Source organism: Styela clava, chromosome 1 (assembly GCF_964204865.1).
Source record: "Styela clava chromosome 1, kaStyClav1.hap1.2, whole genome shotgun sequence".
In the NCBI taxonomy this organism is placed as follows: domain Eukaryota; kingdom Metazoa; phylum Chordata; class Ascidiacea; order Stolidobranchia; family Styelidae; genus Styela; species Styela clava.
The window spans coordinates 13,962,643-13,990,541 of NC_135250.1; the positions used below are offsets into that span (position 1 = coordinate 13,962,643).

A 27,899-nucleotide genomic window follows, 5' to 3' on the forward strand; every position below is an offset into this window, starting at 1 on the left:
TAAGATTGTCTCAATGTAAGAAACAAGCAATCCAGGAATACCGACTACGCAGTGGGAATTTTAAATAGAATTCTGTAACGAATGTTATCATGTCATCTTCTGTATTTAAAGTAAAGATCCTACGAGGTATCGGATTACCTCAATTTGGTAGTGACGTCACTGATGCCTATGTTTCTGTAACATTTCGAGGTGAGGTTTTTTTCTGTAAATTTTTGCTTTTGTTTTTTATTTTTATATTTTATTATAAATTTACCTGACCTACCCAGCAAACTTGACATAAAAAAAATAACTCATACTAAAATATTACCGACATTTGAATTGTCACCAGAAATGCTTGTATATCAAAAGCATCAAAATTTACTGCAAAGAGACGTAAAAACGCGTTTTAACAAAAGCATAATTGTGTTTGACAAAGTTTTAATAATTATTCCAATTTTTCGCATCTCGCCCTAGAGAAGTTTGTTGATAATTCATCCGATATTATTATTTATTCTCTCTCAAAGAACATTACTATGATGAATTAAATATATCTATTTGAAAGTTTAATAGTTTGCTCTTGGAAGCTCGAGATTCTCTAACTTGAACACTAAAGTGCTTTTCTAAATTCGGTGAATATTTCGAAATATGCTATCATACTGTTAGAAAATTGAACCTTTCATAAAAATTGTGAAAGCAATGATTTTATGTTGGTTGTATTTTTTTCTATAGGAAAATATCAACCCATAAATGTCACATACGTATATATTTTTACGATGCTCATTATAATGATTATTTTAGCAATAAAGAAAAAATATATCAATTTGTATTTACGTCAACAACATACCATGTGTTATAAATACTTTATTTAGGTGCAATTGATATCATCGAAACATATACATATATGAGCGATAAACGTTTTATAACTTTCTTGGTAATCAAAACGAACCCAAGGTAATAGTTGAGCTGTAGTTTAAAGCCGAGCATATTCCATAGATGTGCCAAGGGTTCGGAATCGGCCCGGTTATGGCCAATTCCGAGTACCACACGTACAAGTTTTCCGACTTCCGTCATGGAGTTAGTTTGTTAACAAGGTGGAGACCGTAAAATTTATTTGTTCTCTTCTTCAGTTTACACATAAAACAATACGTCTTCCACAGACTCCTTTATTTATTTTACTATTATTCTATACGTTCCTATAAAGCTAACTTGACGACTAAATATTTTAATATGTTGTATATTATACTGTATCATGTTTGGTGAAACGAAAGTCCATTAAAACCAAGCGCTATCGTATTCGTTAGACCTCGAGACATTACGAATGAATACTACCTAAACACATATAGATGAATTAACGGGAGAAATTTGACACAATGTATTATATATTCCAACCATAAACTGTTCAAATTTACAACCTTCTCACTTCATGATACCTATGCTTCTATTACCAGGTAAAACAAGGAAGACTTCCGTCAAGGAGAACAATACTAATCCGGAATGGAACGAGGTAAATTGTCAAAACTTCGAACAAAATTGATTATCCAATAAATTTTATGCGTACTATATAATTTCCTTTTTTGAGTATGAACAAACGAAAATTAGATTGTACTATGTTATAAGGGCCATAATTTAAATTAAAAACGGTAGTTTTTGTACAAATCTCATTCTCGCACATTCATATTATAACTATTCCGTTAGCGGGTTGACATGTGAAACCTTCAAATTCGATCGCATCATAATCCCAAATGCATACCCAATATACACATAACATATCCATTTAATTTGTAATATTTTGTCGATAACGTAACGTAACGTGTGTTTTGCAATACGACTATATTTCGGCGAAAATGTATATAAAAGATTGTGTTCATGTGGAGAAAGGACGCGGCGCATCGCTTCCAATCCCGCTTTAAATCTAACTTGCGGTAATCCACTTCAATCAACAGCATAAATTTTAGTTTCCAACTGTTTTATATTTAGGAACTTGAATTTGAAATGAAAGGAGTTCTCAAAGCCAAAGACTCAATAAAATTCCGAGTATTTGATAAAGAAGGAATGCTCTCAAGTGATAAGTAAGTTTGATAATAACGAAGGAATCTGCGTAACTTTGGAATTCATGTAGTGTACAAACATATTATGTCGGCGCATGGGAACTACATAAGAGCTGTTTGAAAATAATATAGCAATCAAGACGGTACCAATGATTATATTCCAAATTCCTAAATATGTACACAAAACATAAGTAGCTGATATGATGCATGTAAGAATGTATTTCTGATTCAATTGTGATAAATTTCCTATTTTTGTGGATTCTCTCTGGTGGACTTCCAAAGTAGAGCAAATATACATTTTCAATAGCTCGAATCTTGACATGTGATGCATGTTAATTAACAATCAATCCTTACTTGCCTGAGAATTAATAACTCAGTATCGTACCAATATTACATTAATATTCAGGCTGATCATGTAAATCGTTTTCTTAGCGTTATCCAGATATCTTCATAAAGAACGCGCGTTTGCTACAGGAAACAAGGGCATCAAGTTAATTAATCATATGTATCAATTGTATAGAACACCTCACATTGCGTAACGACATAGTGCTCCAATATTGTAGTACGAAGTATTGAAATATCCTCGTTGGACACGAAATGGACCTATGAATCGTTTTGTTATTATGTTGTTGTTGTGAAATAATCACCTTTCTGTTTAACTACTCGACCAATTGCTTTAAAAGTTTCATTGATAAAAGATCGTTGTTATCGCTAGAGGACTATTACTTTTATTTATTTAAAAATTTCCTCTGGGCTCTATGGGATTCGTTTTTCACTTCGACGTTTTGTGTGGTGACGTCAACAAAATTAAAAATTAATCGTAGCGGTTCCGCAACCGCTTGGCAACGCAACTCGTGGAACGGAACTCCCATGTCAACGGAACACGCGAAAGTCGGAATTTTTTAATGGTTCTGCACCGGTAATGGGAAAAATTTATAATACCGTTGTGGCTCGATTTATTTGGTATTGGAATTCACATTAAAGCTGCAAACAAGGTAGGGCAGTCCGCCAGGTTCTTGTGACTTATCGTATGGCTGTTCAATAGTTACCGCTTCGTTCAGATTATGATTTTCAGGAAATAGTTGGTACGAATTTCGTTTGGCTTTCGTGTCCATATATTTGAGCATTGGTGTATTGCTATTACCGTTATTGTACACGACATGTGAAACCCTGTATAGCTTTCAAGCTTTTGTAAGGTTGTAAAGCTGTGATCGCCTTCCTTAGTTTCCAATATAGAATCAATGACGGGCTGCAAAATTTGCAACTTTGCTTCTACACCAAACTATTTAATAAAATACAATGCGATTTGCCACTTAGTTTAATAATGATAATTTGATTTGTACCAATGAATGCTATAATTTGGTATCGTTTCCGGTTCAACGATCACAAAATTAGGCAATCAATAAAAACGGCCCCATCCCTCATCAGCGCATTCTTTATAAGTAGTTTACTGCCCTTTTATGCGTTCAAGAATCTGTTGTGTATCAGGTTTTTAGTTGGTAATCAGTTGTTGGTTACAGCGAATGTATCTCCTCAAATATTGTGGATATTGAGTACAGACGTTAGCTGGGTCGCTTAAAATTTTCTGGTTTGTTTATTTTTATAAAAGAGGCATGATTGTTCAAAATGAATTTGGTTTATATATATATATATATCAATGGTTCACAACTGGTCGTTTGTTTTTTTTCATTCAAATTGTAAAATGGGGTGGAATTGAGATATTTTTTCATATACTATATATCATTAAGTCAGTTGATTGAGCTCATGTATCAACGTTCATATATTCATTCAATATTTACGACTCTCAGTTCCACGGCCCATAAATGTCTTTGAATAAAACTCACATGATTGTGAGCGAAAGTAGTTGCGAATACTTGATTAAATCAAATCACAAGTTGTGCGAAGTTGACGTGTGTGCGGCGCTGCGGGTTCCGCCGACCTGATCTGGTATCCAGGAGTACGGTCGCTGAATCTGTCCCCGCGATTCTCTGTATAAGTACAAGTCGCAAACTTTTCTGTAATCATAATATAAGTTTGCATCTTTTAGAAGTAGCTAACGCTTTTAACAGGTTAAACAGGTTATATTAAACGCTAAAATAACGTTTATGTGGTATGTAAAATGTACTTTGGCAATTGTCCATAGCCTTGCCAATAGTATTTACATTATTTAAATCAGGATAGATGAAGCAAACAGCAAAAATGATAATCTTACATTGGACATCGTCGCAGATTCTCAAATCTAAATCAGCATAACAATACCACACACGATCGAGGGAGGCCCAGTCATTTATCGCATCAAAACACTCTAATCAATAAGTCGATGAGGTGTCTGGGTGCTTTATCTAAATATATTTTCTGCCTGTCAAAAGCATAGTATACGGGAAGGAAATGTTAATACGTTTACCGTTGCTCACATATTAAATAAACTAACGATTTCCTTTTTCGCTGAGGTGAAACACTTAGGTTTAATCACTTTTATTTCAGTTGGAAATTGTATATGAGTGAAGATTTTAGTCATTAAAGTTAGTCATTGTGTTAAGCATGGATTTATAATATTAGACAGCAATTAAAATGCAACAAGGCTCAGATGAGATAAGATAAATCCATCCATTCATAGTTTCATGCATACTGTGTTTGTGTGACGTGATGAGCTTGTCACTGTCAGATTTTGATAGTAAAACAAGAGCATGGAACGTATCTATTTTCAAGATGAAATATACTTCCAAATTTTTTGCTGATATTTGAGGGAATGCATTTTGCACAGATGATGTGCCCAACTATTCACTAAGGAAAATTATACAGGGTAGTCGCTCGAAAAACAGAAAATTTGTCAAACATCTATTTATTTTTACAAAACATAACTCTTACAACATTTTTTTAAAGGTATATTTTATATTTTACTCATGGATGCCCAAAATGTCGTCCGCGCACTGCAGAGCAGTGTTTTAACCCAGGAATCCAGGCTCGTGTAGCTTTGAAGGTTAACTTATGGGATATAGTTCCAATTCCACTTACCGGTATCTATACGCATTTTATTCGTGATCTCATCTGACCTTCAAATTTCTGCTTTTCTAGCGACCACCCTGTATATTGAATGCATTTCTATATGTTATTTTTATTCATATTCAACATTAGATTAGTTGCATCCAATATGGAGGTAAAAGTTGCAAAAGTTATTATCAATTCAACCTTTTATCTGAGCATTTGAGCCCTAACATTGGGACTTTATTCTATATAATCACAAGCTTTGCCATGTGTGGTACAATCAATTCAAAATGTATTATGACGTGTGAGCCGAAATATTCTTTTTGTTTTGAAAGTTTTCAAATCAATCCCTATAAAGTCACGCTACTTTAAATTTGAAATGCAATAATTTATATTGATACATCTTTATGCGTCTATAGGTGTGTAAGATGCAATTTGGGTGCAGATTTGTTCTTCACTTTGGGCAGTTATAACTTCTAAATCATCATTTGTAATCAAACGTACTTAATTAATTAAATAGTTAAAGGTATAGACATAGTTAAAGCGTTGATATAGTATTTCGCTTAAAAGTTGAATTTTATATCATTGCATTGTTTATTCGCGTAGTTTACTGATAATGAACAAAACATTGCCTGATGCAGACCATTCTTTGAAGTTGGTTTGCAATGCAGAGGGAATAATTGTTTTGTTCATGTAGGCTTTAAATTTGCGTGGCCAATTTTGGATTCATTTCTTAACAAGCGTAGGACGTTTCCGCTACAACCCGAGAAAGTGTAACAATTGATCAGGAGGTGGTGTAAACAACTTTAGACTTTTGCAAAAATACCAGGATATCCAAGGCAAGCGGTGCAGTTAGGTCATGAATGTCAAGTTCAGATTTTTCTTAGATGCGTTTAAAGTGGTGCAGTGGTGTGAGCTTTTATTATTTCGTGACTATGTGTGTTTCTTATCATTTTTAATTTTGCTGTCTCCGTCGGGGAGATATGATAAAACGTTGATAATACCATTCATTTGGATTCTTTCAATCAATTAACAGATTTATAGGTCAAGCTTCTCTCGATTATCGTGATTTTCATGGTGGCAAAAAACATCACCATCTAATGTTGAAAGGAAAAGATGGAAAGTCTGGAGAGGTAATTTTAGTTCAAAAACGATCGTTTTAAAATCATAAAACGAAGTCGAATCTATATTGCTGTTGAAAAAATAGCTTTATATAACTATAACACAAGACAAATCGCAAGAAAAAGTGAATATTAATATAGTTGCTTGGAAGAATAACGGTATTCTATCAGAGTTTTATTTCAAGTAATACCATGTGTAGTAACCGCAGATTCAGTGAAAGATATTCTGCTTACAGGGTAAGTTGGCGATTGTCACGGACGACGGAGAGAAAAAAGACGAGAATGAAGGAGGACAAAAACATAAAAACGCAGAAGATCAAGGTAACATTATATGTAACAATATATAAAAGCAAATTGTCATTCTACAATACATAAAGTACATTACTTATTTATCGAATTAAATTGCTTTTTAGAAGGTGACCATGATAGCAGCGATGACCGCCAAGATGATGAAGGGGTTGATGTTAGCGGAGGAGGAGGGGGAGGCGCGATAAAAACAACGTAAGAACGTAGCTTTCACGTATATAATGGTTTTTGAGTATCTAATACTTTAATAAATAAGATTGATGAACTTGAAACGTTGATTTGAGAATTTGTGACTCAAGCAATACAAAATTTTCATTATTTTTGTCGTTAAAATTTTCAGTACACATCATTATTAACTATTTTTATTGTTGGCATTACAGTACAGATCGTAGTAAATTATCTGATAAAGTAGAAGATTTTCAAATTCGAGTGAAAATTCACGAAGGGCGGCAATTGGCAGGATCAAACATAAAGCCTGTTGTCAAAGTGAAGTGCGGACCGAACCAAATAAAAATAACCAGAGTCAAGAAGAGCTCGGCTCCTGTGTGGGAAGAGGTAATAGGCCTATATACCGAATAAAACACTAAGTCGCTTCCTTTGTTGGCGTCATTAGTGTAATGGATGACAAAATTATAATTATGACACTTGTATACTGTTTTATAGATGATGATCTTCAATTTTAAAGAATCTTTGAAAAATCTTTATGACTGTATAATAGAACTAACTGTCAATAATTCAAAACGTCTTCGATCTGATGCACTGATTGGATTTTTTAAACTGGATCTTGGGAATGTCTATGACCAGCAAGGTAAGTGTCATCATCAGCACTGATACATACTTTAATGTAAACTAACAATACATATTGAGCTTTTTTCATTTTAAGGTCATGCATATGTTCGCAAGTGGATCTTACTGACAGATCCAGAGGATTCGTCAAACACACCAAGGGGTTACCTGAAAGCAACTATCTGTGTTTTGGGAGCTGGGGATGAGCCACCTGTAAGTGCTATAAATAAGCTAAAAAGTAAATAGATTACATAAAATATACTCGTTATTTATACGTCTTTAGGCGAGGCGTTAATAAAATAAACCAGTCTTCCTCACTAACGAGTATTTGTTATCGCTTACATTTTGATATAAAAGTAGAATTTTGTTTTGACATAGCGCGTGTAACACACGCTCAACAATTTCCGTTTATTACCGCATTCATCATCACTCTGCCACGTATGAACTATATACAATTTGCATTGTTTCATGTATATGACACGTTGTTTAAATTTTAAATGAGTGTGGATCAAATATCATAAAATTTAATTTTACTACAATTTGCAGAGTGACAGTGGTGGGAAAGAAGAAGACGACGATGTGGAAGGGTAGGCATTATGACGTAGTCACCGCTATTTTTTATAGTACACGGTACCCGATGTAATCGATATATCTTTTTCGATAGAAACCTTCTGACGCCTGCTGGAGCAGCTCTTCGTTCCGCAACTTTTGTCCTGCGAGTATTCAAAGCCGAAGATGTTCCCCAGAGTAAGTGTGTTTACAATGTAACAATTCTACAAATTTTATTCGCTTTGCTAATAAATTAAAAATATAAAAGCGTGCTTGTTGAAGATATACAGACACTATTGCTCAAAGACCATTAGGTCAACAATTGGGTCTCCTATCTATTATCTTTTGAAATCCGGGAACGCGTAATACTTTTTAATATTTTGTTCCGCAGTGGATACTGCTGCATTTCAAAGTATGAAGAAATTCATTGGTATGGGCGAAGAAGCACAACGGACTCTCGTTGATCCATACGCCGTTTTCAGGTCAGTATTGACTATCAATTCTTCCGACATTTAAAAAATTCCCAATGTAGTTACCGACATGAACAATTCAAGATTGTAGAATGCCATGATCGCTGATATTTCCCAACGGTCAGGAGTTCCTAGATGTCAATATCTTCATCAAAAATATTTTTAAACAACGAGAAAGTAAAAAACGTTTTTTTTGTTTATAAGAAGATTGATGTTGTTTATGCATTATCAGAACTATAAGATTTACTCGAATAACAACACCATGGGGCTTTGTTCACCTTAATGCCCCCCTGTAGTTGCCGGTACCGAGAGTGGAACATTTAAGCACACTTTTTACAACATTTTATATTGTGCAATGTTTTTCAAAGGTTTGCGGGGAAAAAGCGAAAGACAAAAGTGATCGAACAGAACAATAATCCAGAATGGAATGAGGAATTAGCTCTACCTTTGAAATTCCCATCGATGTGCGACACACTTCAATTAACTCTTTATGACTGGTAAATTTGAAATATTCTATTTCATTCTTCGATAAGTCAAATCTATAATGAATATCCAAACATTTGTGATAGTATAATATGATCTTCTATGTACCAGGGACAGAATAGGTCACGACGACGCAGTTGGAACTTTCAGGATCCCGATTTCAAAAATTTCATCAACTGGAGAAGACTCGGATTCAGGTATTTATTATATTCTGCAGATGGATTGAAACTATGCATGCTCGTTTTTGTTTTGAATGAAATAGTTACAAATACGTTTGGCTTTTTGATTTTTTGGTTTGAGTTGATGTTAAGTTTGCAAAATCCCGATCTATGTACCTTTCTATTGCAGAATTGAAATTTCATTTTATAGTACAAAAATCTTCAACTCTCGAGATATATTTATTATATTGCGATATTTATATTTTCTATATATTTTTACTTTTTTGTTTAATCATTTCCGTGATTCTCAAGATTGAAGGTTAAATCTATTCAATATAAAATTTTCAAACATGTTTGATGTTATATATTTTATACTCAATTTTCTAATTAAATATTTCGTTTGTGTTTTTTTTTGGCCTGTTTTGATATTGTTTATCATTTTGTTGCATTTGTGTCGATGTTTGAATGCATGATATTATGTTCTTCCTTCTTTTCAATGCATGGCGATCACAGAAATGGACGAAGGCGACGATGATGGTAAGAGGTTTTGTGTTTATTTGTCTTTCTTTTTTCGTGGTTTCATTGCTTTTTTCTATGCTTTATTTTACCAGAATGTTTTTAAATATTGCTTGAAAATACTGATAGTTGTTGTAAATAGATACACCTTATTTATTTTTGAAGGTTTCTTGCCTACGTTTGGGCCAACTTTCGTTAACATATATGGTTCTCCGAGAGAATTTTCGGAGTTTGGAGACAACCTTGAAGGAATGAATTTGGGAAAGGTAAGAAATTAAAAATGAAACATAACAGTAAACAACTGACAACGAAAAATTGTTTTGTTTTTTGAGTGTTCGGTATGGCACTATATTTGCAAGTTAGGTAGAAACACCAGAAGTTGCCAAAACTCCAACTCATTTGAATTCTTTAACTGGGATGGAAATTTATAGCCGTTCACGTGTTTTTGCTATATGTAAATCAAATAAAACAATTTTCAGTGTGATGGATGCGCGTACCGGGGAAGACTTATGGTTGAATTGCAAACGAAAGTCGAAGAAGAAGGAATCGAAAATCCTCCATCTTCTCAACCTATTGAAGATGACATCGTTGCAGCTACAAAGGTAGTCTGATGTGTGGCATGTGTGTGTTTGTTCGAATCGTTCAGTATTTTTGCAAGAAAAGTACTATATATGTTGTACCCAGTATGCTCTAATTGAATCAACTCAAATACAAACTACAAATATGATTCTTCACACCTGCTTTCAACGCTTTTATACGCTTTTTAGAAATATCTAAGAAGACGGAAATATCGTCTGATTGTTGCTTTCCAAGAAGCTAGTATGATTGAAAAGGCTGATCAGCCCATCGAGTTTGAAGTTTCAATGGGAAATTATGGAAACAAATTTGATAATGAAACGCAAGCAAGTTCGTCAACCACTGAACCAACTCAAGCTATATTTGAAGGTGAGTCGTGATCAAAAATGCATTATTTTTAAATTGTTTTGCTAAATGCATTTTGTTGTTAACTTGTTATTGAGGTGATATCTTCCCAACTGAAGATTTCAAATTTTCAGCACTTGGAAATGGAAGAAGTCACGAAAAGGCTATCTTTAAAAAAAAATTATTCCCATTCCACTTGAATTTTTGCTGTTTCATTTTACTTAAAAGGTTTTATTTCGTATCGCTTGACCGCCTCCGTTTTGTTGGCCCATCGATCCCGGGATGCCTAATCACGCTAGGCCATTGTACCCACAAATTTACTAATTCACGCTTTATCATTTTTTCGATATGAACTGCAATTTTTCAATATTAGCAATTTCAATATTCAATTCAATATCATCATATCAACCAGGCCGAAATTTACTTTTTTTAAAATAAAACACAAGGAGGAAAGTTCAACATTTGTTTTGTTATATATACAGGGACTTATTACTACTATCTTCCATGGGCTTCGAAGAAACCTGTAGTTTGTGTGACCTCGCACTGGGAAGACATTGGTTTCAGATATCATTCACTCAATGTTCTCTTAAGACTGATTTCAACCATGGTGAGCTTTTCAATCTATCTCCGCTCTGTGGACATATTGGCTACTATACCCGCATCAATAATAGAAATGATTCTCATACATTAGCTTTAAAAGCTCTCGAACAGCCATATAGGATTTGATATATCTTTTATTCGACAATAAAATACTTGTTTCCAGTCGTGGCAAGTTGTTGAATCAATCGATAATCACTATTATTGCCTACCATCACACGTAATGAAAAAATTCGCTCCACTGCTACCTTACGAAACTTTTTCCCTTTCTAGGAAACAGACATTGCTCGTGTAAAGAAAATGATGGCAGATGAATGTGACGAAATCGAAATTGCTTCAGAAATCGTTGAAATTTTAAACGAGTTGTTATTGGCGTGCACGTAAGTTTTTCCAATGCTTAAGCAATCTCAATAAAGCATTTGATATGTCTGAATATATCGACTGATTTTCGAATATATACATGTATATAAAAAATCGGCTCCAGTCGTGCCATAAGTGGACTCTGGATGGGGCAAGGGTGGGTATCTGGAGAAACTGTGATACTGCATTAGCCTATTTTCCTATGCACTTTGAATTACTCTATTTGAAATCTTTATGCTGACATTTACAGAAAAGGCGTTCCTGATCCTCGTGGACGAACTGTAGCAAACTCTTTAGACTCGAGATTGTACGGACAAAGATTACAACAGTTATCTCTTATACGAACAGAAGCAGTTGAATTGAGACAAACGTGTACCGATGCCAAACTTGCGCTCGTTGCACTTGAGGATTACCTAGAAAGATTGAAAGAGATGGCGTATGAGGTGAGAATTTATTAAATAATTTTACTAAATTTATAAATACCATAACTCAGTTTTTAGAACAGCAGCTATGGAATGCATATCCTAACTTAAATGTATACACACAGATAACTATTTTGGTTATGCCAACTCCATAGCCTTCCAATATAGCTTGGTTCATGCTATATAAAAAAAATTTGCAATCGCTGTCCGGTAATTGCAGTACTGTGCTTTACCAACAAGTATAGATAACAGTTAATTCATAATCCTGATTAGTTCGTAGAATGTAGATAATCGCATTTTATAACACTAGCCAATATGTGTGACATTTATTTGGGTTGCCATGCAATTCAAATCGCAATTATTTTTTAGACGAGGGTTTAACTGTGCTTAATAGTTGTTTACGTCAGTATTGTACAAACTAATCAATGCAAATCATAACATTTCAGCCTCAAAGCAGCATGCCTGATGTCATCATATGGATGTTGTCGGATAACAAGAGAATAGCATACGCAAGGTAAAAGTACAAACCTCGAAAACTGATGTAACTCTTGTCCAATTAGCAAAGCTAATATCTTCGTCATTTGCCATCTTTGTTTATTTTTTTAGAATACCTGCTAACGAAGTACTTTATTCTAAAGAAAGAGAACAATATTGCGGAAGGATGTGTGGTAGAATGCAAAATATATTTTTGAAGGTATTCTTACTAGAAAATTATTTATGACATAACTAGAAACACTCATGATGTGTAACCTCATACACATTTCCACATTTTTTTATTACAGTATCCAACTGCGAGAACTAAGAGCAAGAAGAATTATAAAATAGCCTGTCAACTGCAAGCGATGGTTTGGCTTGGTCGAGCATCCGATCAAGACGATTTCGATTTCAATTCTAGAGGGAAGATATCAGTCTACGCAGATACGGTAAATAGCTTTTACAGGTGATTTGCCTGAACTCGGGGCCGTACTTAGCTTGTGATACACGCAAAATGTATTACGTGAGACCAATTTGGGTAGAAATTAGGGTACTCCTGGAGTATGCGCACCAAGATGTCGCACAACCTGAATCCTAACCTGGTACACGAACTGAGTTCAGATTGTGCGCCATCTTGGTGCGCATACTTCAGAGTGTCCGAAATTAGGATATATATAATAACTCAAGGGTAAAATTTTGTAATCGGAAATGAATTCGTATTTACATTTCATCATATTTTAATATACAAACTTGATTTAAAACACCAATATTGATTAGTGCCTATTTTGTCAGATTATTCATATAAAGTAAAGTAATTTTTTAATTTCTCAAATTCGAAACTTTTTTACTATTCTTCAGTATGAAACGGAATCGAAAGTACCGGTTAAGGGATGGTCTGCAGATGGATTCAAAGATCGCACGATGGAGGTAATAATAAATTTGTTAAGATCATTTCTATTTTGAAAAAAAGTTATAATGTGAAAAATAAAAATAAAATTGAAAATTTCAGATTCCTCTACCGAAAGACAAATTCAACTGCCCGCCTGGTTGGCAATGGGATGAAGACTGGTTTATTAGCCCAAGCACAAATCGGCTGTATGACGCTTCATCAGGATTCGATGTTTACACCGAGGTAAGTACAACTTAAAATGCACATTTATCCGAATGCAGCATAGGTATTGATGAAATCAATTGTCACAAAAGTACAAAACTCTTATATATTAACAAGGGGAGTCAAAAAGCGGGTGGGTTTTGAATATGACATGGCTTTATACCAAATTCCGAAAGGCAATTTGTTAAAAATGGCAATTTTGAACTTGAGTAATAAAATACAGAACGTTAGAAGATAATGCATCACGTAAAATATACCATTCGTAGTATCTAGTTAAATTGCGTGATTGCCATTAAAAATTGTTCCTTAAATTAATATCATCTGTGACTCTAATTACAGGAAGCGTATGAAGTTCAATACAGATTCCCTGGGGGTTCATGGGAGGATGAAGGAATGTATGACTCAAATCAAGATCCTATTCCCAATTTGAATGCGATAGAAAGTCAAGAGGGTTGGGTCTGGCAGGACGAATGGGAGATCGATTGTAACAGAGCTTGTGATGAAGACGGTAAGTCGTCGATGACAGTCCTCACTCACTGAACTTGTTTCTTTCAATATGGCTGATTTATATATTTTCACAAATATACTGTATTGATAAATCACTTAATGTTTTAAGGATGGGAATATACAATAACGACCGAAGAGCAGAATCCAGTTTGGCAAACAATGGAAAAAGTTTTTCATCTTAATAGAAGAAGAAGATGGGTTCGAACAAAAAAATGTGTTGACGCGAAGTTACAAGCCAGAAAAGAAGTAATATGCATACTACTGACTATTTTAATGTGTCTGATGAGAACATTATATGTTGTTATATATATATTTACAAGTAAAAGTCTTTTATTTCCATCTAAACTATTGCGAGTTTAGTTTAAAATACCGTTACTGACTTCTCATTTTACAGAGAGAACTCATGGCGTTGGAGGAAGGATGGGAATATGCCAAAACAAGTGGAAGCACATTTCATCCTGATTCAAAAACGTTTGATTTGGTTCGGAGAAGAAGATGGATGAGAAGAATGGTTGCTGAAGAATCTAGAGGATCAGCGGCAATATTCAGTTTGGATCGACCTTTAGTAGTAAGTTTTAATGTTGTATTGTATAAAAAATACACAGACTGAGAAACAAAAAAACATTAAAATATGATTGATACGTAGACACCTTGGAAATATCAAATATTTCTTATAATTTTACAGCACCCCGATGGTCCAATCCCAGAAGAAACTTCTGCAATGTCTCCATCCGGAGAGGAACTTTCACCAGGACCAGATGGTAAGCGGATTCTATATTACACGACTTCGTTGTTAACCTCCGCGTGTCGTTTATTCAGCGTCGACATTCCAAATAGTTTCGGGTTGCGGATACATCACAGATACATTATATTTAAACTGCTTTCATTCTGATCGGCGCATATTATTTGTTGTGTATTCGAAACATGGTTATATGATACTAGAGTGTTTCCAGTTTAAGGATTTTTATGTTATTTGCAGTGGAAGTTTAACTTGATATGCAACAACTACAATCACCTGCGTTGGTATTAGCATTGCTTTTATAGATTTCTTTTCGTGGTGGGAAAGTATAAATAGGAGACAAATAAATTTACAATAATGCGGACTAATTTAAAGCCAAGTTTGCTGCATTATAATCTTGTTATTTTCACTATGTTTCAAAATTGTCCAAAACACCTAGAGATACATAAAGATGACGAAGAAAATATTTCGCATACCGCAACACTGTTATTTTACATTTTCGTTTTGCTAACATTTAGAAAAATAGAAAAAAGGAGCATGATTGTTATTATGTTTTCAGAATCTCAAATGCTTAGTGATCCTAGACCAGAAGAAGGTGCAATTACTTCGGATGATCATAAAGAATATGTTGAACAAGCAAGTTCATCGACCACAAAAAAGAAAAAGAAAATTGGTCTCAAGAGGAAAAAGGGGAAAAAAGAAAGCGTAGCATCACAACCTTCAGGTAAAATATTCAATATCATTTAAAAGTTAAAACAAAACAGTAGTTATTGACTCATGATTAGTGTTCATTAGAAAATTCAAGTTCGTCAAATTTTATTTTTACGACTCAAAGAACAATGTGTTCAATTGATCTATTGAAGCTATTCTGATAATGTCTACGTGTAGATCAAAATGGAAGTCTACGTTTGAATATATAACTGAATAATGATAACCAGAAAAATAATACTTCATACATTATAAATATGATAATTTTATAGACCAATAATTATACTAAACTCTTAACAACTAAATATTTTGAGATGTAAAGACCGGAACATTTAACATTTGATTTTTGCTTCCTAACGCTATTGTAAAATGTTCTGCTTGAAGCTGCTATGTGCTCTTTGTTAGTTGCTAGAAGAATGTTATGGATTCTAATGCTTTTAGTGCTTCATGATCACGCAAATTTCTAGCGACCGTTTTGAATAGTTTTCAGCATGACTTTTTATTTTCACCACGGCTTATAAGGATATCACGCTTTGGCAACATTAAAGTATGATTTCTTTCAGCTGGAAAGCGTGGAAAGTCTTCAATATTTTCATTTGGTAAAGGTAGAAATCACTCAATAGAATTAAATATCATTGCTGGGCACTAATTAACCACGCTATTTTGTTACGATTGAACTATAGCTGTAGGTCAACAAAATTTATCATTGCACTCAATTTTGCATGAATCAGTTTGATAGTCAACGATTCTTTGATCATATTCAAAAATTGCAAAACCTCAAATCATTAAGCATGGAACTTCCTAAACTAGATTCAGCATTGATAACAAGCAATAGATAAATTGAATATTTCAATATGGTATAAAAATTTGATCAATGAAATATGAATACTAACACGAAATTAAAAACAAGCCATTCAGTGTCAATAGCTTTTCACCACACATAACATGTCAAGCCGCATATAAAAATTTAACAATATAATACATGTTTGTCGCATCAGATTCATTAGTGTCGTCATTTTAAGTTACTAATCAAAGTATAATAAACCTTCATTCACACCAAATTAATTACTTCGTAAATTCGTTTTAATTTCTCGATAAATCAGATATTAATTTGTGTGTTAAATTGCTATGCTATAATAATAAGGGTAGCATCGGACTTCACCCTCTAATTGTCAAATTATCTCCAATCTAAGTGATGTGTTTCTGCAAGAAAACGTGGGACTGCCTTTTTTCGCTTGTTTAGAACAATATAATATTTCAATGAAAATGGTAAACTCAAGTCATCATGAATATATGTTATAATGTTACGTTGATTGATTATTTCAAAATATATACCTAACACCCAAACTGCAAAACTACTAATACCGTAATTTATACTTGTTTACGTTATTTTATCATTTTTTAGCAAAGTCAAAAAAGTCTAAGGTACCCAAGATGCCAACACCTAGAATTTTTTTAAACTTTGAAGGAGCAATAAAACTTCAACTAAGAGTTTATATTTATCAAGCTAGAGATTTATTACCCATGGACCAGGATAGTTTTTCAGGTTTGTGTCTTAAATTGTAATTTGAATATGATTTTTGCTCTACAAAGTCATGGAATATTATTTCTATGTAGTGTGCAAAATTTTGAGTTTAATGCTAGTTGAATTCCCGTTTTCAAGCTGACATACTTTTGGAATGAAATCGGTGTTTCAGGAAGATATGCCAAAAACTGACTCTCTCATTCAGATAAGATAAATTTATAGATCACCAGATGATATAAAAATTTTGTATTTCACAGTTTGGTACAAATTAATATATTTGTTTCAGATCCATTTGTATACGCAACTTTCATGAGCTTATGTAAAAGATCTGAACTCGTTCGTCATACATTGAATCCAATCTGGGATCAGACTCTAATAATGGACATGGACTATTATGGAGATTTGAATCATCTCAGATCTTCATGTCCAGATGTTATTTTGGAAGTATTTGACAAGGATGACATTGTAAGTTATGGGAATTTAAAATTGTTTTGATTTTGAGCTTGAATATTGGTTGGAGGCAAATTTCATTCAGGCTTGTTAACATTAGGCTTGTTAACACATCATTACACGATCGACCACTCAACAGGCGACGAACGACGTTTGGCCATCGAAAATTTAAAACAATTAGAATGAATGCACTTATTAATTCCCTGCATATGGAGATGCTTGCAAATTAACTTTCATATGTCATTAGACCTAAATAAATGTTAAAATGCATTCTTACCACTGGAAAAAGAATCATTTACAGTGAAAGGGTGAAAAGCGACTACTGAAATTCCAAAAACTTGTAAGATGTCGCATATTGATGATATAGATTGCAACATAAGATCTCTGTTATATTATTATCACATTACCAAGTCGGATAACTTTATATAAACGGAAAGAAAAACAGCTCAGTGGCGAAGTATTCCACATTGTAATGTTGATTATAATAAAGATTATTAAAATGACATAATATTACTGGATACTGGATGAAAAAAGGCGATCAAGAATGTATTTCAAGTATAATAATTTATTGAAGGTTCCTATAAACTTTACTGGTCGACGATCAAGGACAAATCAGGTTGAAGACAAGAGGGGACACGTTAATAAAGTAAAAGTCCATCACCATTAACCTAATCAGTCATTGCCTGATTAGATGTTTGAGTTAGTATTCATCGTCGATGAATACAATTAACCTGACCTGTTTTCTCATTATTTTATTTTAGCATGAAAAGCCATAACTTTTACTAATTAATGACTAAAAATAATTTTCGACGGTTCTTTAACAACGCGCTACTAACTCACTATTTTATTATTTTTTGCAATTCACTAAAATGTAACCTTTTTGTATGCAATATTACCTTGCTAAAAAGTGTTTTTATATAATAACAGCGAAACCCAAATGTATCGGATGCTATTTATTAGGGGACTATTTTCTTCTTAAAACAAGAATTTAGCTTATTATGGAACATATAGGCGAAAACGGCCACATCTATGACTAAGCTAATTTATACATATTTTAAAATGCCATGTAGTCGTTATTTGATCGTCATGTCCAATTTTTCTATTTAAATCTCCAGGTTTATATACTATAATTAGACGCGGGACTACTTCTTTGCCGGGTCCTAATTTCTGCTTCTTGTCGTATCATATTGCTACATTGAATTATCTATTAATTACTTTTTAACAAAATCACTATTCATAATAAAAAATGGAATTTCATTGGCATCATTGCATGATTTATAAACAACCAATCTCAGAAGTCATTTTTTATTAAATTTATTTAAATTTTTATTCTTATTTCAAATATTATGTTTATTAGTAAAGTCTTTCTGCTGAAATATGTGAACCATTATCCGATATCCGTTTACAGGGATCTTTGGAGTTTATGGGACGAGCCACTCTCCAACCAATGTTTAAACTTGACCCCGAAGAACCAGTTTCGCCAAGATTAGCCTGGTTTGACATCATGCGCGGAAACTTGGCAGGAGGAAGCGTTTTGGCCACTGCTGAATTATTGGTGGTATGATATTAAATGAGAATTTTGTATGCCGATGTAGATCATTATGCTTATGACGATATGCGCCAGAAAACAACATTTATTTATTGCAATAGCGAGTTCTCGTACAGAAACTAATAGAAGTATGTTGGTAAATTATAGAAATCTGAAGACAAGATGATGCCTTTTCTTCCTCCTCGACGGATGGAAGTTTTTAAAGTTCCCCCGGGAATTCGACCTGTGCTACAAAGAACTGCGCTCGAGTTTGTCATTTGGGGAGTGCGAAATATGGAATCATTTAAACTTCTGAGTGTGGACAGACCAAGCGTCGTGATAGAGGTATTGTTAACTCACATTTTAATTATCATTTTAGACTCTTGGTGTAGTCACATATAATAGATAAATATATGAAATATAATGAACTTTTATCGCAATGAAGCATTTTCATTTATATACGGAATTAGTGTTAAAGATACTTTCTCACCACACGAGTACGCACATGTACATCTTAATTAATAATATAACTCAACATTTTGAATGTTCATGATTTTATATGAACCCAATTTTTTTTCTTCAAATTTTTTTTTAAGATCGGTGATGTAGAAGTTCGGTCAAAAGTGATCAAGAATATAAAGAAGTTTCCGAATTTTTCTGAGCCGGTATTTTTCCTGGAAGCGGTAAGCTTTTATTAAATAAAAAAGAGTAAATTACTGTCAATTCCACGGTATTTTACATTACTTGTATTCAATGACAGAATCTTCCGAAAGAACAAATTTATTGTCCACCTATTGTTATACGAGTGAAAGACAACAGGAAATTCGGACGAAGGCCAACGGTAGGACAACACATCATATCCGACCTATCTGCACACGTTGTTGCTGCTCCACCTATACCCAAAACAGACCTTCATGAGGATGACGAAGGATTTGGTATAATTTACTTTGCTCTGTATTGGATATTTATTGTAACAATTACATCATAATAAATCATCTAAATTATGGTACAATGACTTCAACCGAATATTTTGAAGACCATTATCCTCTTTTTCAGATGATGACCCAACTGTTATAGAAGTGATCCCACCATCACCAGTTGACGACGGTGCAAGTAAAGGACTGGTAAGTTGAATAAATTGCTATATAGACGTCAGTGATTAACAGTTCATGGAAATTATATTAAATTCGATTTATTGAATTGTTAACCGACATGAAGTCATATGTGATAAGTTTGTGTTTCTACCTTAGCTGGACTCTTTCAAGTTGTCGTCAATTATCCCAACAACGTCGGAACCTGTGGTTGGTATTAGACCGAGCAAACTATAATTTCGTCATAATTGACTAATTTACATAAATCATGTAGTAAAAGATTAATTACAACGCATGACTTAATTATAACTTCAAATTCATAGTCACTCAATGCTACTCGTACTCACATTCACTATGTAATAAGCACTTATTAATGTTCTTCTCATTTCAATTTTTCCAAATCCATGCACTTCAAATCAAATTCGCAATCACACCATCAATCAACCAATCACAACCATTCGTTGAATCACGTGATCATCTCAATCTATAATTATAAAGCGGGAGGAGTTGAAAAGAATGGGGAGTGTGGTAGGGCCACATGAGGTGGTAGAAGCACCATTCGAATCGTACCGCGATGACCGAGTATTAGTAAACAACGACGAGTTGGGAGACATGGGACCTAGCATTGTGATCACTGATGCTTCGGGAGAGCCCCGACTATCAATTTCTGAGCACAGTGAATATAATTTTCAAGAGGTTATTGAGGTATACGACCCGGACCAACCGGGAGAAGATGAAATGGAGGAATCAGAGGAAGAAGAGGAGGAAGACACGTTTGCCCAAGGAATTTTGGCGAGCATCGAAGGTTTCGGGAAAAAAATTGCTAGTGCAGTTCCGCTTATTTCTTTTGAAGAGGTAGTTTCAAGTCTTACGTGTAACAATATTCTTTTATAAAATTATTTATGATATATGACAAAGATTTCTAGTCAAGAAGTTATAATCACTAATATAAGTCGTAATATTACGCTATTTTGGATATAACATGTTTACACCTATATAATATGCTCTGTAGTAACATTCAATACAGTGAATCATGTAGTTGCTAAGACCCCTATTTAATATAGTAAACATTTTGGCAAAATAAAAATGACTAAAATGCTATTTTATATCTAGAAAGCAAGAAACAACATCAATAACTAATCATATATTTCTTATAAATAGTGCTGGCCAAGGATTCTATTTGCCATTTGACATAACATTCTAAATTTATAAGTTCGCATCTTGGACTCCAGCGACTTTGATTCCACCACGAAATTAAACTACTTCAAATTAGGTGTAAAGCTAGTTATTTTCACTCCACTCGAGCACAAATTCGAAGGTTAAAATCCGCTATTTTAATCAGTTAACGATTTTCAATCATCTTTTATCAAATCATGTTTGTATATCTCAACATTCATTCTAGAAAGCTGATAAAAGGCGACGTGAACGAGCTTTGATTTTCACCCTAAAAGTGAGAATGACATCACCCATAAGCATTTCAATGTCAACTCATATCAAACTTATGTTAAAGTATTTCAGTACTCATCGCCATACATGATATCTTCATCATATATTGAATGAGTGTCGTTGAATTCGCGACACGCTACATTTAACCTATGATATTTTTAGAGTTAAAAACTAATTCTACTTTTGTTTTTTTAAATTATTTGAAAATTGAATCACATATAGTATTATAATTTGCATGATTTCTCGCGCAGGAATCCTGAGATGCGTTAAAGTCTACTAATTTACGAAGCATGTGATATTATGAATAATTATTTGCTATAGTTATGCCTTACATTAAAGTGTTTTTTTTTTTTATATGTATATTATAAATGTCTACAATTTTTAACTTGAACTCCACTGATTGTTGATATTTTCTGTGGTAGGAATTTAGAGAGGAAGAAATTGACTGGTGGTCTAAATACTATGCCTCCATAGGAGATGCTGACAAATGCGGACAGTACCTTTCAACAGGGATGGACACTATAAAGGTAAAGAATGGTATATGTAGTTAAAGCGATAAGTTATGTAACTTGGAATAAATTAAAATTTTAAATACTTGAGATACTTTAATGTCAATTTCCCACAGGTCTATAGAAGCGAATTGGAAAAGCAAGAGCCGTATAATCGTTTCAGCGATTTCATTCAAACATTCGAATTATTCAGAGGGAAGCAAGGGAAAGATGACGATGATGCTCCTCCTGTAGTGGGAGAATTCAAGGTAATAGAAAATAAAAGCATTGTGATTTTGCACTTTATTAGTAAATAGTCATGAACTGGTCAGGAGAACGTTTTTGTTATTTATGTACAACATACATGAGTCATTATTGATACAAAAAATGCCAAAAGATTTAAAGCACAATTACATTTGCTCTATTTATAATAGATGAAATATTAATATATCTGTCATTTTATTCAACAGGGAGCTATTTTCATGTATCCTCTACCAGCGGATCCAAATGATCCAATGCCCGAACGAATATTCAAGAATATTCCATCAACGGATCCCGTGGTAAGTATTTTTTCAAAATATAACCGAACTTTCTTTTTAACAAAATATGGAAATTTATTTGCAACGCCGAGGACTAATTCAATTTAGACTTTTAATCCGTTAACAACTATTCTTTTTCAGGAAGTTAAAGTGCGAATTTACGTTGTGAGAGCTTTTGATCTTGCACCTCAGGATTCGAACGGGCTTGCTGATCCGTATTTGAAAATCAAGGTCGGAAAAAAGAGGATATTAGATAGATCCAACTATTTACCCAACACGTTGAATCCCACATTTGGAAGGTATAAATTTATATATTTTCTCAATAGCATAATCTTCCTTGACTTTGGTCAAGTATTGTTATGTATCAGTAAAGTAGTGCAAAATTTGGTCATAGCATTGGATTCATTAAGTAATACGACTAGCTAATGTGAACTATCAAATCTATTATTATAATAATTTCTCAATATACCATACTTGCGTTTAGAATGTTTGAATTGGATTTGATTCTTCCTATGGAAAAAGATTTGAGAGTGGAAATCTTTGACTGGGATCTGATTGGAACGGACGACAAAGTAGGAGAAACTGTCATAGATTTGGAGAATCGATATCTCAGCAAATTCAAAGCTTGGTGTGGATTGCCAAAATCATACTGCTCGTAAGAAAATCTGCCTACATAGGTTTAAACCAGGGGTCGGCAACCTTTCGTCTCTCTTGGGCCAAAATTAAGGGTTGCAAGTCATTGGCGGGCCACACATATTTTTAGAAAGTTGAAAACCGAACGGATGATAACTTTTATAATAAAAATCAAGCAGTGATACACCTCTCGAACAGAATATAGATTTATTTCCTCATTGCATTGCATCTAAAAAATGACATTTGAATATTTCAGCACCATTGAACCCTTTGCACTTTTCTGCGTTTTGTTGCCATTTGTCTAATTATAATTGAATTTATGAGCTCATTAAACGAGTAATTGTGAATTTTATACTTGTTAGATTATATTATAATTTAGTCTACACGTGTCTCACACTAAATTATGTTATGTAAAGAATATAATCGTCAAAACAGCTGTTTTGGTACTATAATTTATCGAAGCGTCGCGGGCCTGATCCGGCCCGCAAGTTGCCGACCCCTGGTTTAAACTATTAAATCTTTTTATGTATATATAAGTTAATTGGTGCCGAAATGAGTAGCCTTTTTTACCATGAATCGGGATATAAAACCAAGATTACAAAATTGAACCCACGCACATTGTATAACACTTTTGATAGACATTAACACTGATGTATTTCTGTAACGTTTCGTTTTCAAAAAATATTGTTACAAAATTACTTTGAAAATGCTTCTCTGAAGAAGTCTGTTAGTGTGCAGCCATAATCTTGAATCAAATAGAATAATCTTTATTTTAGTTACAACGCCCTCGCTTTACACGCCTATGGATCCATTTGCGCAAAGGCATAGAGCAAGGAAAGGTATCTGGTCTTGCGTAACCCCGACTGATAGTTACGCTTGATTAAAACGATAAATTAATCATATTAGTCGCGATTTTCTAAGCACCCTCCACTATTTGGGCTAGTGATAGGTGTAAGCGGTCAAAATTAAATAGTAAAAATTTGAATACTAAGAAGGAATTGGTGTACAACGTTTCATATGTTTAAAAAAAATTTGTTGCGGTTTATTATTGATCGTAAGTTGTCAAAAAAAGTCAGTGCGTCTTATGGCTATGATGTTTTATTGCCAGTTGTATAAATAAACTTTTTTTAATATTGTAGAAGCGGAACAAATAAATGGAGAGACCAACAAACTCCAAAAGACTGGCTCATTCAAAAAGCAAAAGACCTTGGAATTGACGAACCAATTTGGAACGGAAATACCTGTGTTTTATTCAACAAAAAGAAATATTTACTTGAAACGTTTGAGAAGAATATGGTTGGTCCAATATTTTGAGCATATTTGTTGGGTTTCTGTACCGTATATGAATATTTATATTATAAATATTTTCTTTTAGTCACCATGCAAAGATTGGGGATCAGCAGACGAACGTCTGGCTCTACATGTGTTGAGAACTATGCCTCATGTAACTGAACATGTTGAAACGAGACCACTTTTCACTGATGTCATGCCTGGAATTGAACAGGTATTTGCTCCTCCTTAATGTGAATCGTTTTTTGTGTTTTGTGTGCTGATGACAAATATTTTATAATTTGTAGTGATGTTAAAGCAAGGTCAATTTTATCTATAGGCAAGACAAGGTTAATTCTAGTGACTGAAATTTCATATTTTAATATATATAGTAATATTATGACGCCATAATTAGTTCTATAGAAGTTTGTATGACGTCTTTATAGTCTAACCCCGACCCTGTGTAGAACAGTAGTAAAATTTTAATGTCAAATTTTAATGTTTGAAGGAATATCAATATGTTATATTTATATTGCAGGGAAGAGTACAACTATGGGTAGATATGTTCCCAAAGCAATATGGTGAACCAGATGATCCGTTAGACATCACACCACGAAAACCTTCAGAGTGAGTTTGTTTTGTTTTAACGTTCAATAACATATTTCATTTTACCATATCATCAACAGAGCCTATCATGTTTTTTTTTTTTTGTAATTGAAAGGCTTTCAGTGGAATTACATCGCATGTGTTTAGAAGTTATTCAATTCGTTTTGATTGTTTTACGGAGTTTGAAACATAGAATTTGTGGTTCAAAACAGTGTGAATTTAAAAGTTTTTTTTTCTTTAGGTATTTTATCAGAGTGATTGTGTGGAATTGTCGTGAAATTCCAATGATGGATACATCTATGTTTGGTGAAAAGATGACTGATATTTATGTAAAAGGGTGGATAGAGGGATTGGAACATAAAAAACAGAAGACCGATGTTCACTACAGGTAGAAAATACACAGAATATTGCTTGGCATTGTTAGCAGTTTAATACTTCATACTTTCAATAAAATTTAGTGCTCTTAATAATACTTCCAACGTTCGTGCATTATCATACCATAAATCAATCATTTTGTTACCTATTGGTAAATTTCTTGAACGTTTTGTCAGATCTCTTGACGGCACTGGGATGTTTAACTGGAGATTTGTTTTCCCGTTCGAGTATCTTCCACAAGAAAGAGTTGTCGTAGTATCAAAGAAAGAGCATTTATGGAGCATGGATAAAACAACAACAAAGGTTCCTCCGGTTCTAAATCTTCAAGTTTGGGACAATGATCTTTTCGGCCCGAACGAATATATTAGTAAGTTATAACCAAACGTACCAGTACCGGCGAAGCAGACATTTTCAAATCTCTATTTTTATTTTTAACGAACTAAAACACGAAAAAAAGAAAAGAGAAGCATTAGTATATTAGACATAGATGTATGTTACATGTATGCACGTCATAGAGCCAACGAGGGCCATGGGGGAATCAATGTCAGCACAATCTCTATACGATTCAAAGGTAGTGATTTGTCACATAGTAGTTTCCGGCAAATAGAAAATTTTATGTTGTTCTATCTCAGGTGAAATATCTCTTCCACTCAATAAAACTCCGAAATGTGTGAAATTCAACAAGTTTGCAACTATAAAAAATATACCAGACCTACAGGGAAATTGTTCTGTTCCCGTTGTAAATCTATTTGACCAGAAGATGCTAAATGGCTGGTGGCCTTTATATTGCATGAAAGATGGTGAAAGAGTCCAAGCGGTAAGTATTTTTTTGTATTGTTTCAAAGCATGAAGAGGGTAAACTTCTAGGATGATTTTGACACATTTCTCAACGTTTATATAAGATAATTAGTCTTCCAACATTTTAGAAAATCAATTAGTTTTACTCTCATACTACATACTATGTACTTTACGTAGTTGAACCTGATCATATAATTTATTCAATTCAAATGTTACTTTTTTTTAGGGTAAAATTGAAATGTCGGTAGAAGTCATATCGAGAGAAGAACACGAAGAACGACCTGCTGCAAAAGCAAGAGATGAACCGAATGAAAATCCAAAACTCGAAAAACCAAAGTAAGCATACAATATATTATTTTGATCCAAAGGTTGTTTGGTATATAGTATCGGACACGAAGTGTTTCGCTTTTCTTGGTTATTTAATTGTCGAGGATATATTTTCTTTCTTCTTGTTTTCTGGTTATTCGTGGAACATAAATTAGTTTCATTTAGCAGTCGGTAGCACTAAGCAACTTTTTTTTGTTTCAGGCGCCCAGCAACGTCCTTTGCTTGGTTCACATCACCGTGGAAATCATTCCGTTATATAATATGGAAAAAATATGGCTGCATCATTATCACGATATTACTCGTTCTTTTGCTCATTGTATTCCTCGCATTATTCATATATACATTCCCGGTAAGAATGCACGAATTTGGTATAATGCTTTTTTTTTTTTCCCAAATTAGCATCATTGCGATATTATCGAATTCACGATCATTCCGCTCTATCTGAAACCTCAAATATGAATGTTCTATGGTATATCGCAATTGTCTTTCTCTGACGGAATAATGATTCCATTGTTTCATACTTTTCATCCATTGAGTATTTAACATAATTTCGATTAGCTGTTACTTCATTCAGCAGTGATTTCCGTATAGGAAATGGAATCAATTACTTTAACTTTTATTATTATTACTTTGTGTACAATCCTTCATATATCCCCTAACAATATAATTTTTAATTACAGGGATCTTTCACGGGTTGGTTTCTTGGAAAATTCTAAACGTACCAGCGTCACATATGTGTAAAACATGGAATTTAACCACTTCCCCAGTGATTCGATGTACCGTATTTTATTGCTATGCGATCCTGTAACATCTTTTTACGAGTATTGGTTGCTATTTTTTTCTGCTTGGCTTCATTAGTAATTAGTTATTTGTGGCTTGCTGATTCGAATATACAATTTGTCATAGTAAAAACATTTAGAAATGCAAAAATATGTTACAGGTAGTAAATATCAGAAGAATATATATCATGCTATTGTCCTAAAAAAGAAAGAAATGATTGCAACATATTTCGAAAGCGTCATCAATAATTGTGTCATATTATATCTTATATATATATATATATTTTTGAAAAACAGAAATCAATGTCCTGAAATTTTTAAATACATTTGTAATTTGTGTTACATCATTTTGGTGCAGAATGCAATTGAGCTTGAACCTACAAAAACAAATATTGTTTTCCCCAATATTTCTGCCGGTGATCCATATTTGTTGATTTACAATATCTTTTATATTTGACCATTCACTAAGATAAACAAGTACAAATATATGTTTGAATTTTCTCACTGTACTTATACAATGTATATATATGTTTTGTTATCTTTTCCTATATACACACAATAATTTCAGTTGTAGTTATATTGCCTATAGATTTTATTGATTTAAATTAATTGACGAATCGCCTTTCAACTGGAATGATCTCTAAATTAAATTATTGATAATTAATAATAATTTAATACATAACAGATATTGAGTGTATACTGGACGATGGTTATAGTTTGAGTTTTGTACAAATTCTCGTAACATGGAGCATTTAGTGTCATAGGATCTAATCAATCATTCTTTATGAAATAATGAGAGAATCAA

General features: G+C 33.4%; 1 protein-coding gene across 7 annotated transcripts; it reads left to right on the top strand.

Moving 5' to 3' along the window:
* On the top strand, positions 1-27,780 carry LOC120347462 (myoferlin-like). Of its 7 annotated transcripts, none has more exons than XM_039417494.2 (55): positions 1-189; positions 1,428-1,483; positions 1,957-2,048; positions 6,049-6,145; positions 6,370-6,454; positions 6,547-6,634; positions 6,820-6,994; positions 7,103-7,247; positions 7,323-7,438; positions 7,772-7,812; positions 7,890-7,972; positions 8,166-8,256; positions 8,613-8,741; positions 8,839-8,924; positions 9,399-9,422; positions 9,567-9,667; positions 9,881-10,003; positions 10,169-10,346; positions 10,805-10,929; positions 11,193-11,299; positions 11,530-11,722; positions 12,148-12,215; positions 12,308-12,395; positions 12,484-12,624; positions 13,034-13,102; positions 13,185-13,307; positions 13,626-13,794; positions 13,903-14,039; positions 14,188-14,361; positions 14,479-14,554; positions 15,092-15,256; positions 15,804-15,845; positions 16,646-16,786; positions 17,052-17,230; positions 17,790-17,861; positions 18,624-18,773; positions 18,912-19,088; positions 19,340-19,426; positions 19,504-19,678; positions 19,800-19,867; positions 19,994-20,044; positions 21,703-21,807; positions 21,906-22,037; positions 22,239-22,328; positions 22,449-22,606; positions 22,792-22,962; positions 24,080-24,236; positions 24,316-24,444; positions 24,748-24,836; positions 25,057-25,203; positions 25,367-25,557; positions 25,823-26,007; positions 26,215-26,324; positions 26,517-26,664; positions 26,996-27,780. In XM_039417494.2, exons 1-55 carry the CDS (start codon positions 90-92, stop codon positions 27,029-27,031), a joined length of 6,435 nt encoding a protein of 2,144 aa, XP_039273428.2. In that variant the 5' UTR covers positions 1-89; the 3' UTR covers positions 27,032-27,780. The 7 variants fall into 7 exon arrangements, with proteins under 7 accessions (XP_039273428.2, XP_039273395.2, XP_077966434.1 ...); XM_039417461.2 differs by lacking the exon at positions 19,994-20,044 and adding an exon at positions 20,333-20,689; XM_078110308.1 differs by lacking the exon at positions 19,994-20,044 and adding an exon at positions 20,333-20,689 and having other exon boundaries at positions 15,804-15,839.
* The last annotated feature ends 119 nt before the right edge of the window (positions 27,781-27,899 follow it).